Source organism: Lutjanus erythropterus, chromosome 4 (assembly GCF_056507025.1).
Source record: "Lutjanus erythropterus isolate fLutEry1 chromosome 4, fLutEry1.hap2, whole genome shotgun sequence".
Classification (NCBI taxonomy): Eukaryota; Metazoa; Chordata; class Actinopteri; order Lutjaniformes; family Lutjanidae; genus Lutjanus; species Lutjanus erythropterus.
This window is the reverse complement of record NC_139320.1, coordinates 27,367,618-27,380,291: the sequence shown is the minus strand read 5'-3', so window position 1 is coordinate 27,380,291 and position 12,674 is coordinate 27,367,618. Positions and strand designations below refer to the sequence as shown.

Genomic DNA, 12,674 nt, shown 5'->3' with positions numbered 1-12,674 from the left:
GACATAAAAGACAGTATCAGGCTTCTTACCGCTTCACTATTACTGTTACTCAGTCTGATAGTCAGGATTATGTGGCTCAAAGAGACAAGTTGGTGACAGAACACACCTACTTTCATTTACTGACAAAAGGTTAATAACTTTAACAATTAAGTAGTAAATTAGAAACAGAAACCTTCTCATCTCCTTGACAGCTGCCCTTGAGGTGCTGTGGACACCCAGTTAAAATTAGAACAATGTATTTTGGTCATTTATTACTGCTGTTTGTCTTGTCCCTTCTGCAGGTGAATGAATGAAACAGCTGAACAAAATCACATTACTTACATTTTAAACCACAACTGAATTAATATAAATGCATAGCCTTAGAAGTACTGCCATTGTTCCTGTAAATAAAATACCATTACAAGGTGGGGAAGACTAACCTGTCGTGTATGTTGCCTTTGTCATCTCCCACAGTAACAGTGACACTCCGCACTTTGGAGAGGTCAAACGTTGGATCATACTGATGGAAGTCAGGAGTGACCCAGCCAATCCACACGCCAGAGGGCTCCTGCCCAGCAAAGATCCTCACAGAATAGTAATACTGAAAACAGCAAATAAGGAAGAAGTAAGAATGAAAGAAGACATCTGAGAGAAGCATCTAAGAGCAGTAATATTGGATAATCTAAAGACACCAAAACAACTTAACCAAACACAGAAAAAACTCCCAATGAGCAGGCTCAGAAACTCATGCTAGCCTGATCCATGGACTCTGCACAAAGTGTAAGGACAAATTTTACATCTTAATCTAACATTAGCAGAGGATGTTTAGCTCACAGTGGTGGTACTCAGGATGATCTCAGGGTCATCTCTGTCATCTGGCACCACATCTTCCACCAAACGTGGCACCGTTGGAGGGGCAGGAGGAGGGGCAAGAGGTGTCATTGCAGCCTTCTTGGCTTTGGAGAAGAATCTAATGTGCACAGAAAATAGAAAGACAGATGCTTAAACCATTACTCTACACTAGACAACTTTGCTCACTGCTAAATTGTACTGAAGTATTGTTAAAGAACTTAACTGAAACTTACAGTGAAACAGTGAAAACAAAGGGGCAAGAGAGGGAAACTTGATGAGTTAGGTCTAGCTGTTGCTGGATGAAGGACTCATGTGATATTGTTTAGAACAAAGTTTGTAATTCGATGTCAAGTTTTAAATTTTTACTCCCCGCAGGCTTTAAATAATCACAGCTGACAGCTATTTGAGCAACTCCAGAGTCTCAGTTAGTGGGGATAGGATGCTCTTTGACCCACATTTTGTTTTACATCTGCAGGCTTCTTCCTTTCGCTAAAGCCACAACCTGCCTTACTTACCCCTTTTTCTTTCCCTTTTCTGACACTGTGTCCTTCTCATTTTCCACAGAGATCTCCTTAGGTACAGATGTCTCCTTCTTTTCCTCCTCCTGCTCCTTTCGGCTGGCAGATTTTTTCAGAACTTCAAACTCTGAGTCGGGCTCTACCACTACCACTTCCTCCTCGGGTATGGTGAGGGCACGGGTGAGAGGGGTGGTGCCTGCTTGGATCTTGAAGGTCTCGTGGAACTGGACAGGCATGCTCAGTCTGAGGAACAGCATATCTGTGTTGGCGTTCTGTGACCCAAAGGTCTTATGGGTCAGCTTTAGACAGGGGGCGCTGTCCACAGTCCCATCCACACGGGACACCTGGGAGACAACATGTTTAAAGATTATTCAATTATCTACTTTTAAAGGTCTAGCTTTTATAAACATTTAAAGTGTCATTAAGGAATTACCTCGATATGATTGTGATCAGTTGGTACAGGCACAAACTGGGGCAAACTTTTACTGAACCACATGGTAATGTCCCGCTTCATATTGATGGCAAAAGGTTCAAATCCTTCCTGCAGGCCACAGATGGCAAAGTAGCGCAGGCTGCTGACATTCTGACCAAGATTAATCCTTCCCACCTGAGACAGGCCCAGGGCACACACTGGGATAAAACCTGAGGGGTAAAACCAGGAAGGCCATTAGGAAAAGTATTTTGTACTTCCCTTTTGTTTTGTTTGCAGCGTAAAATAACTATAAACTCTTACCTTCTCCAATTTCAATGTCTTTGAAAGCCATCTCGGAGCCTGAGTCACTGATCAACATTTCTCCGTTGAGGGTGAACATGATGTTCATCTCAGTCAGATCAATCATACAACCAACTACATCACCAGACTGCCACTGGCGACCGAAGGGTTCATTGCCAATATGCCATCTTTGAGCCTGTAAAGGTTATATCAACACATCATACATCATCTATAAAATTCAATTTTAATTTTTCCACTCAAAAATAAAATCAGTCTTTTCTGACAATCTTTTCTGACTACTTAGAATTGTTTTGGTTTTATGCCTATTTTAGACTGGACCTGTCTTGATATTGCCAACTGAATGGTGACCTAACCCTTTTCCCGGCTTTTGAAAAATGTTTTTAAAAAGGCATAATTATGCCTGTCACGATAATTAAATAACATGTAGTACAATATATGGATATGTGTGTTCCAGTGTGGGTTTATGCCGAATGAGAGAGGGGAGCCCATGAACGTGAATGAGCCGGTATGCTGACTTCATTTAAAAGCAGTGGCAACAAAAAATGGCAATACAACTGACCTACGGCTCTCTATATCCCTGTGCCAATGCTTTATATCTATTTAAGTATAATTTCTGTTACATGAGAATTCATTTTATTTATTGTTTTACTTATGTGTTTTTATTGTATTTATATTTTATTTATTTTGAAATTTTTAGTATTGTTATATTCCAGTTCCAATGTCTGAATATTCCTATGAATTAAAGGTTCATTGCTCTTTAAAAGGGTGGACTTCCATTATTATGCTATTATACACTACCATTAAATCAAAGGTATAAAATGGTCTTAAAATGACAATATTATTTATTAGTTACAATTATTTCTGGGACAATATATCGTCCAACAAAAGTAGTTATCCCGACAGGCCAAGGCATGATATCACTGAAGTTTGGTTTATTTTCACAAAGGCCCGAAAACAATTTATAACAACAATTGATATAATATATAAAATGTAAGAATGCAGACTGACCTTATTGCCATTAAAAACGTAGGCCAGTTCATCCGCTCCGAGCTCAGTGTCAGAGCGGACACTGGGACGTGCCCAGCCCACTCTCATCTCCCCCGTGGTTACTGCCTCAAACTCAAAGTACCACTTCCCTTGGGTGACAGCATACGATTTCTCTGCCCTGAAGATTCGCACCTTGTCCCCACGGGTGTTCTCAAGGCCGTGGCCAGCTGCAGGGAAAGAGGGAAAACACGACAGATAAGATTAAGAAGGATACTGTCTGGAGATACTGGAGATGTCCTAGGTAGGGTTAAAAAATTCTTACTAATTTTTCACATGATATTCTGCATCAAATCAACACGTTATCATGAGGTAAGATGACTTACTGCTCTCCTGGTCTGGAGGCTCGATGTTGTAGCCATAGCCAATGAGGGTGCGGACAGCGTTGTTAACACTGTCTCGGTTCGTTTTCTTAGTTCTCTCATCCAGCAGGTTGTAAGGTACTAGACGAGGGTTCCGCTTATTTAGGATGTCCTGAGAAGCATAATGGAATACAACTTGAAACAAATTTTTAGAAAAAAAATTACAAAATGGGTGACTCTTTGTGCAGCTTACACCAATTTGCACAAGCACAGAAGCTAAGCAATAAACTGCTTTGGAAAGGGTCAAAAACAAAAGGTATTTTAGCCACTTAACAAAGGGTCTACCTAGAAAAACAATATTAGTTTAAATGTACACTATATTTAAAATATTTTTACTGCTATCGCCATTACATGAGCCAAATGTCACTCTCTCCAAACCAACCAAACTCAATAGGCAATATCAATAATTTTACCTCAAAGGATGTTGCTGCATTGGTCTGTTAGTTTGCTGGTGTTGTGGTGTAACTTCAGGATTTTCAAATAATAGTTTGAATTCACCAAAGTCACACAAAAACATGAACAAAATAACACATTGAGGCAGCGATACTCCAGCAACTCCTGTGTTCTGTGAGGTAAAATTATACATTTTTTTGTTTGCTTGGAGAGAGCTATATTTGGCTTGTACAATGGTGGTTTCCAGTCAAAAAAAGGCTGCCTGACAGCAAAGGAAAGTGGTGGAAAATATTCTAAATATAGCGTACTCCTCCTTGTTATACATGTATGTATTTATGTCATAATTAATGCTGCAAAATTAATTGCCCTTTGGTGACAAATAAAGCTGAACTTGAACTTGTACACTTAAAATTATATTGATTTTTTAGGTGGACTTTTTTTAAGTGGCTAAAGTAAGTTTTGTTGCTGACCCTGTCAACAGCAGTACATTTGTTAGCTCTTGTGCTGATGGCCTAATGTCCTAATATAAATGAATTAAACTCACCAGACTAAAAACTAACAATTCTAATAAAATAAGGGATTTATTAAGGAGTAAAAATGGTTACCTGCACAATACTGTAGGTCCATCCTTGTCGTACCCGGTCCCTTGCCCAAACATTATGCCCATTTTCTGCCAGTTTTTCTACTAGCTGGTTCTGGTTTGGTGTCAGTTTGACATGGCTCAAGTCAAGGGGGGCAGGCTTGTATCCATTGCTCATCACATAGCTAGAAGACAGACAATGTCATATTCAGATATACATAAAAGATCATGTAGAAAGTTAATATATACAGCCAGAAATATATCGTTATTATCATACGTCTTGGGCAGCTTGATCTTCTTGAGATTCTCCTCTGCTTTCTCATCACCCATACCAACGTGGCAACCCAGTGCCAGGAGAGTCCTGTGGGATAACAAGGACACAGGCATCAACAATTGTGCCCAAGGACATAAAACTAGCTCTGACCAACACATCTCTCAAACTGAAAACTCTATAGAACCTCAGCGACAAACTCACTTCAGAGTCTCGCCAGACATCTGCAGGTTGTAGTTCCTCTCTGGTTCAGGGAGACTCTGGAAGTCTACCAGACAAGGATGGAGTTTCTTGTTGTCATCCCTGAACTGTGGAGGAATGATGGTAGGTTACTCAACTAATAATTTACACTTTGCTTACCTCAATGGACCCTATTCTTGTGTTATATACAACTGTTTGATTTTGAATTTCAATCTGTGAAATATCAGTATTCCCTATGTGCAATGTTGTTAATCCAACTGTTGTGTCTGTTTCTTTTTTATATTGTTCTGTATATTGTTTATATTTCCTTTTGTTTGTATTGATTCCTTGTTTATATTGTTCCTTGTTTAATTTTACTCATTTTACTCCTTTCTATTTTGCTATCACTTTTGCTGCTGTAATACGGAAACTTTCATCATTGTGGGATTAATATAGGATCATCTTATCTTATCTTCTCTTATCTTACAGATTTTTTTTAGTTACAGTGGAATTTAAGGGGATAACACAAGTACCTTACTGAAAAAATTGCAATTCATGTTCTAGGCCCTGAAACAATCAACTACAGTCTGATTTTTATTGTAAAATAAACACTTACAGAAGCATTTTTAAATATTAGCCTCACATTACTCAAGAACTCCAAATCGTCCAAATCTGAGGTTGTCAAATCAATATTCCTGTACTGTTGCTTCTGTATTGCAGTGCTGACTCCATACTCACAGTCCCATAGGTCCAGCCCTGCTCAATACGGGTGACAGCCCAGAGCTCGTGAATATTCTCTGCCAGTTTCTCTCGGATACGCTCCAAGTGGGGTGGCAACACAATCTATACAGCAAAGGGAAATCAGCGAACACAAAGAAACTAAAACAGCAGATACTTTAATGACATGATCAGAGCCTGATTGCGGGTTTCAGGCTTTTACCTGGACAGTGTCCACAGGGCAAGGGGTGAATGATGTGTGCGTGAGAGACTGGGTGGGACCAAGCAGGTTGCGCACACCGCTGAAGTCGTGCTTGTACTCCTTGATGGGTTCAATACGCATCCTCTCCCTAGGCAGCAGAGCCTCGTAGCACGGGGCATAGCCAGGTGGGGGCATGAACTTAAAGTCTCCATGACGGCCACCAAGGAGGAATCGAGCCCTGAGGTGACAGAAGCAGAGTCAGGCCAAGACTTTATCTATTTGACAGTGAAATCTTTACACACTACTTAAATCCTTTGAGGCAACAGCGCCTTGATCTTTATAAGACTCATAATAAAGAAAAGATTGATTTAATTTCTGTGCCAATTCCTGAGCCTGTGTTTCCCTCCCTGCTCTCATCAGTCAATTCAGCATTAGCTCTGTCTCAGCACTGTGAGGGATCATTAAACATAGCAGCTGTAAAATCTTTTCTGGGGGACAAGACACTGAAGGTTTTAGAAGAATTATTTGACACGATTGTAAGGATTTTAAGGTATTTATAGTATCACAATTGAATGAATTAAAAGTCATATAAAATACAGGACTGTTTGAATATTAATTAATAATTTGAGATATTCAGTCAATAAATCACATAATTTTAAAAGCTGACGTCCTCCTAAGAAACTGTTAAAGGGAAAGTGACACTTTCAATGTGGATGTCCAGTTAGTCTTGATGGTAAAAGTAGTCAAGTAAAGCAATATATTCCTCAGTTCTGCTATTTAACCTACGTATATTGATGTTTTCCTGCTTGTGGAGCTGTGTACATTTACTAAGATGAATTGTGTGCAAGGTTTTCAAGTCCACACCCATGCTGACATGTGTCAACAACATGGCCTATGGTCATTACTTTGCTGGCCAGAACATAGCATTAGCTGACAAAAATATTCATCCAGTCCACTCCTTGGCCATGCAGAGGCCAAGACTACAAATCCAAGCCAAAATAGCCTGTAGTTCTTCCATAACAACAATTATATCACTGGATGCAGGAAGAACAGATTTTGCAGCAGGACTACTCAGCTTTCTCACTCATTACAGTAGCAACAAGGAACTGCTTATTATTATTGATTATTATTGCTTAAATTGCAACAATGACTGGACATCCACATGAAATGTACCAAATTTCCCCTTTAAATCAGCCTTTGCACCTGCAAAATTACTCTGCATTAATATTTGTTACATTAATTCACTGTCGTATTGGTTAAATAAAGAAACTAACATGTTAAACTGTAAAATTAATCAACAGAAAAGAAGTAAAAAGATGACTAGAGTGACCCATTTTATTTGTACTTACTTGACTCCAGCAGAAAAGCTGATGACAGGGAAGAAGAGGCCATCCACATTGAAGTTTTCAAACATGCCCTGAACTGGGTGGCCATTAATACGGAAGGAGATACTGGGCACGCTCAGATCCAGACAGCAGCTGACGACATCATCTGCAGCCAGGGTGTGAGCACTGGGCGAAGCCACATGGCGGGCTACGGTACCTGAAGAGCAGGGCAAACAGCGAGGAAGTTATATAACAAGACATGCTTCATCCTGGAAAACAGTATAGTAAACAAGTTAGGGGAGTCATCATACCTGACCATAGATGCAGTCCGTCAAAGCCATAGGAGTAGAGGTCATCTCCCACACCGTTGCCACCCCAGCCTTCTCCTCCTCCAGGGTAGGGGCTGTAGCCCTCAGTCATAGCCCATCCCACACGCAGGTGGGTAGCCTGGGCCGTCACAAAGGGTTCTACATAGTCCACCATCATCTCATAGTACCACTTCTTATACTGCGTGGACCCCTCACACGTACCCAGGAAGATGTTGGGTCTTACACTGAGCACAGAAGAGTAACAGCCATTTGACACAGTGGTTAATGACTTGCAAAAATGTTGCAATTTCTTTCAAGAAAAATTAAGTTAAAAAGCAGAAAAGTCCCTGAAAACTAACATTTTATATTGTAAAACAACTTAATAGTAGTTCAAGTACCTGGTGACATAGTTTACAATGTTGGTCTGCAGCAAGAGGTCACGACCCGGAAGCAAGTTTTCAGTGATGAGGTTCTGGTTGGATCTCACAGCTACACCATTACACACACAAAGAGAGCGCAAGACATCCAGGACCTAAAGCAGACATTACTCTGTGTTTAAATGTGTCAGAAAAGAGCAGTCAGTTCACACTTTCACCCACTGGTTAAACTTAACAATGTAATTACAGAACCAAGAAGTGCTTTTATGAGCCAAATATCATTTCAAGATGCTATAACATCCCAAATCAACACCTGCAAAACTGTCTGATAAAGTAGGCAACTCTGCCAGCTGGAGCCAATTAATTTGCAGGCGGATAATGTTACTCTCCCTCCACCATGTTCCTGGCAGTGAGGAAAGACAAACCTTGTGGTTCCTTCCATGCTTGTCCAGGAGAGAGATGATGGATTTAATGTGGTTCTCCTGGATTATGTTCAGAACCTCAGGGCTTTCAATCAGCACACAGTACAGCACCTCAAGGATACCTGAATGTAAAGAGAAGATGACTATGAGTTTGTAGCATTTTTAGAAGACTTACTGCATTCATAAGAGACAAGAATGGAGTAATAAAGCTAGTAAATTCAGACATATTGGGAACACTATAGACAGTTTAATTCACCCTCGACACTAGAGGACACAGAGATTTGTGCCGGAGTATCAAATAATTGCACAAAAGTTTAAGCTGTATCTAAAAAATTACAGTAGGTCCAGCCAACCCTTAAAAGCAATAAGTAATTTCTAAAGATGAACTCTAATTTGCAGGATCTATCAGTGAATAAGTGAGGCACATCTGATACCTGAGGAGGCCTCCAGACGGTCCAGCTTGCTGACCAGCCAGTCCAGGTTGTCACAGAACAAAGCGCAATTAGAGCGGTTCCCCCTGATTAGAGAAGCTGTGAAGTGGAGACACAGAGATTGAAATAATGTTACTTTATTCAGTGCAGACAGTGATTAATGAGTCCTCTGTGTTTTCAGAGGGATTATAATGATTACTCTACCCAGCAGCTCATAAAGAAGGTTGACAATCTCCTTCCAGGACTCTGCAGCTTCTTCCCCGGCAAATTCAGAAAAGTGGGCAGCGGTGTTGTACACGTTCAGGCGGTCGATGCACTCCAGCACGATGGTGATCATTCCCTGAGAAGGAAAGACAAATCAAGGCAAGTTTATTTATTTGGCACCAGTCAGACACAAAGCAAATCAAAGTACTGTAAAATATGTTGAAAATAAGCCATTTAGAAAACATTAAAAATGTAAAAATGATACTTCTTACATATTATGAAAACTTGCATTGACACAACAGTATACTGCATGTATAATTTTCTTTGTCTCAATAAAACTAAAAACTGGTGTTAGGCTTGTACTTGTAATGGTTCAGGTTAGGGTTAAATGTTGAGGTTATAGTAAGCTTCCAGAGAATAAATGTAAGTTAGCACCAAGTCTCACAAAACAGTACAGGTGTTAGAGATGCATCAATTGCACTTTTCTTTTCTGCTTTCCATTTTTAAGGGTCTGACCTGTCGATTACAATTTTGGCTGATTCTAATTTTCAATTTTTCTAAGAACTATAATAGACAGAATAGACGACATTTTTGTAACTTTTCTTTAATGTAAAATGAAATTGGATGTTTATAATAAAACACTGACCGTTAAATAACCTTTCTAACATTTTCTCCAAAAGTGCTCCAGGTTACATCCAGGCCTTATTATATTACTATATTAAGATTATGTACCAGAGGGGAGCATGATCTCACGAGATACAAAACGTGAAACGTACGGTGTGAAAAACAGAGGCACAAGTTAAATGAGTCTGGATGAGAAAATGTTTGAGGAGATACATTAACACAGGTTGTTTATTCTTCAGCCAGAACTGGAGGTGAGATTTTAATTGTCAGTCTGTGAACAGTGGCCTGTTGCTGGCTAACATTAGCCTCAACAGCTAGAAAATTTACTGTTGTTCGGTGACACCATCATCTGCTCAACTGCTCCATCTCCTTCTTTATCCTGTTCTTGGAATCAGTCGCTAACACTGACTTCATGCAAACGTGTCTGTGTGTGTGTGGCTGTGACCAGCACTGTTGTGGCTGTGACATCATTGTCTGTGTCGCTGTGCACATGAGACATGTAACCATCGTGAGGAGAATGTGTGTGAATTTGACCAGCATAGAATCAGATACGTGAGACTGACCAGCTGGTCACCAGCCAGATCTGGTCATGCTGAACACTGACTAGTTCCAGTCTCAGTGCATCACTAATAGGTTTGTATGTGTGTGTAATGAAAGCAATGAAACAAGTTAACAAATCTACATGAGGGCATGAAAGTCCTCAATGGTATCAAAAATGCAAGTTCCCCTTTGCATAGCAAATTTATTTTAGTTATAGGCACAGACAGTGAAAATCAATAGAAAAGTCTGAGGGTGTATGAGGCTGTGCAGGCAGCATGCAGATTACCTCCTCTTGGAAGAGGTTCTGCCGGTTGCGTAGGGAGCGAAGTTTGGTCTGCTTCTCCTCGTGTTCCAGTTCCTCCTCTGGAGGACGAAAGTAGAAGATGAGATCCTGAAGAGAGAGGATGACCCCCTCTAGGGGAAGCGACACAGACCCTGGTGCCTTGTTCTTCCCGCTCAGAGAGTCCAAACCCCTGGAAGAACACAAACAAATCAACAACAAATGTATAATCACATTTTGTATACCTCTGAATTTTTTTTATGTTTTACATAAATATATGGTCACATTACAACACTGTAAAAAACAATATATATATATATATGTAACTATATTTCAACAATTCAGCAGTTTTTTTTAATAAACATTACTGCACATCTGTAAACGCATGTACTTACTTGATGAACTGCCTGAAGAGCCCCATCGTGCTATAAATCATTCGAGCAGCTTGAGACTCTTCAGTTTGGGAGCGGGACACAGTTAGGGCATCATCCATATGACCCTCCTGGTGCAGAATAACCTGGGGACACAGACAGCATAGTTATATTACAGATTATATACCCCAGTTCTCTCTGCCCTTCTCCTACAAGATCTTTTTCTGGTGGCTAAGAACCAAGCTCCTGCTTATTTTCAGTATTACATTGTTTTTATTATTATGTGTGACTTTTCCACACAGAGTTTCAGCCAAACAAAGACAAATAAATGATCCAAACCCTTGATAACAGGGTGGTTATTTTTGTCTTCACATTTTTATTGTTGCATGATTAAAGATGTGAGAGTCTGGACATGATGATTGCAATACCCTTGTATACATAATCTGGACTAACTCAGCCTTTGCTGCTATATTAAGACAGTTTTTATCTTATTTGATCCCCAGGGTAGAACCTAACCTTTCTCTTCATCATTCCCAAACGAGCAGCTTTGGCATCCAGGGCGGCATACGTGAGCCACAGGCCTGTGGACACATGCTGGACGAAGCACATGGACTCTCCATATTTTATCTCTGGAATGCCCATTCCCTCAACATCACGCTTCTGAGCCACATCCACTTTCTCCTGCTCAGGGGAACCAGGAAGAAAGAACGTTTGGGAGAAAATCACAGACAGGTCAATGAGAAAAGAAATTGTAACATAATAACAGAAACCAAAGTCAAGAGTCCAGAGAAACTCAGAATGTTAATTCTGACCTTTGAAACACGGAAACAGAAAGCAGACAGTTTGGTGTTGGCCTTCTCTGGGTCGACCACCAACAGACCCTTCTCCTCATCCAGACACAGGTACCGGCCTGTGGTGATGTGGCGAATACGGAAAGACTGCCCCCATTTCATGTGGCTACCGCTCCAGCTGCACGCAGAGAAAAAAAACCCATCATAATCAAAAAGCCAATTGAGTCTTTTAATTACTACTGTTTAACTATCATTCTCTGGTGTTTGCTGTTTAGATCTCTTAAGCGATTTTTTTTTACCAGTTATTAGAAAGTGTGTGAACAAGTAACAACACAGGCACTTTGTTTAAAAACAACAAGAACAAACATACTTAATATACAAATAGGGTGTCCTTATTGCCTAGAGGTTTACATGCAGTGATGTAAGATGTATTCAGATCATTTAGTGAAGTATGAGTACTAATATGACACTGTGAAAGTACTCCACCTCAAGTAAAAGTCCTGCATTCAAAGCATTACATAAGTATTATCAGCAGAATGCACCGAAAATATCAAAAGTAAAAGTACCCATAGTGCAGTAAATTGATCGCTGTCAGTGTTTTACCATTATATCTGATTTTTCTGAATTAATATTACTGCTGGATTAATGTGTATATTGTATTTTACTATTGTAGATGTTTACGGCTGGGCTCAACTGAACTAAACTGTTGGGTGGTTTATTCTAAAGAAATGCATCCTATTCTATAAGGTCCTCATATGTATGTAGCATTGATGTCCTGTGAGAACTACAATTCTCTAAAAAGTCTCTAAAACATTCTCATTTTCAGCTTCAGATGCATTTACAGCTAATTAAAGATAGTTTTAAAGAGTATTTGACCCTTAAGTTAATCAGAAAATTTCTAATTCAAAGTCACCAAATTTAGAAATACACTGTATTTACTGGACAGGAAGGGTATGAAAAATTGTAATCTGAAATGTACCCAGCAATTAAAGCTGTCAAACTTAGTGGAGTAAAAAGTAGACGTAGAGGGTAGGATAAAATGGAAATACTCAAGTTACAGTACTAGTAAATGTCCTTAGTAAATGTTCCACCACTGTTTGCACGTAACAACATCCATGTAATCAGTTCGATTATGGTAGGGGACTTTAGTTTCATGTCATTCTATTCTCC

The 12,674-nt window shown here is 39.8% G+C and overlaps 1 protein-coding gene across 2 annotated transcripts in view; it reads right to left on the bottom strand.

Annotated features, from left to right (window-relative positions):
* ryr1b (ryanodine receptor 1b (skeletal)) overlaps positions 1-12,674 on the bottom strand; it is a 92,930-nt gene that overhangs the window by 52,169 nt on the left and 28,087 nt on the right. For both annotated transcript variants that reach the window (XM_084717474.1, XM_084717473.1), the window contains exons 10-31: positions 11,526-11,682; positions 11,230-11,394; positions 10,738-10,859; positions 10,349-10,535; positions 8,899-9,034; positions 8,698-8,793; positions 8,267-8,385; positions 7,863-7,996; positions 7,468-7,709; positions 7,181-7,373; positions 5,853-6,069; positions 5,651-5,755; positions 4,937-5,040; positions 4,739-4,822; positions 4,487-4,646; positions 3,453-3,600; positions 3,091-3,296; positions 2,083-2,257; positions 1,783-1,991; positions 1,347-1,693; positions 814-949; positions 420-580 (exon numbers count right to left, since the gene is read on the bottom strand). In XM_084717474.1, coding sequence (XP_084573600.1) covers positions 420-580; positions 814-949; positions 1,347-1,693; positions 1,783-1,991; positions 2,083-2,257; positions 3,091-3,296; positions 3,453-3,600; positions 4,487-4,646; positions 4,739-4,822; positions 4,937-5,040; positions 5,651-5,755; positions 5,853-6,069; positions 7,181-7,373; positions 7,468-7,709; positions 7,863-7,996; positions 8,267-8,385; positions 8,698-8,793; positions 8,899-9,034; positions 10,349-10,535; positions 10,738-10,859; positions 11,230-11,394; positions 11,526-11,682 — 3,603 coding nt within the window. The remainder of the gene's footprint in view (positions 1-419; positions 581-813; positions 950-1,346; positions 1,694-1,782; positions 1,992-2,082; positions 2,258-3,090; positions 3,297-3,452; positions 3,601-4,486; positions 4,647-4,738; positions 4,823-4,936; positions 5,041-5,650; positions 5,756-5,852; positions 6,070-7,180; positions 7,374-7,467; positions 7,710-7,862; positions 7,997-8,266; positions 8,386-8,697; positions 8,794-8,898; positions 9,035-10,348; positions 10,536-10,737; positions 10,860-11,229; positions 11,395-11,525; positions 11,683-12,674) is intronic.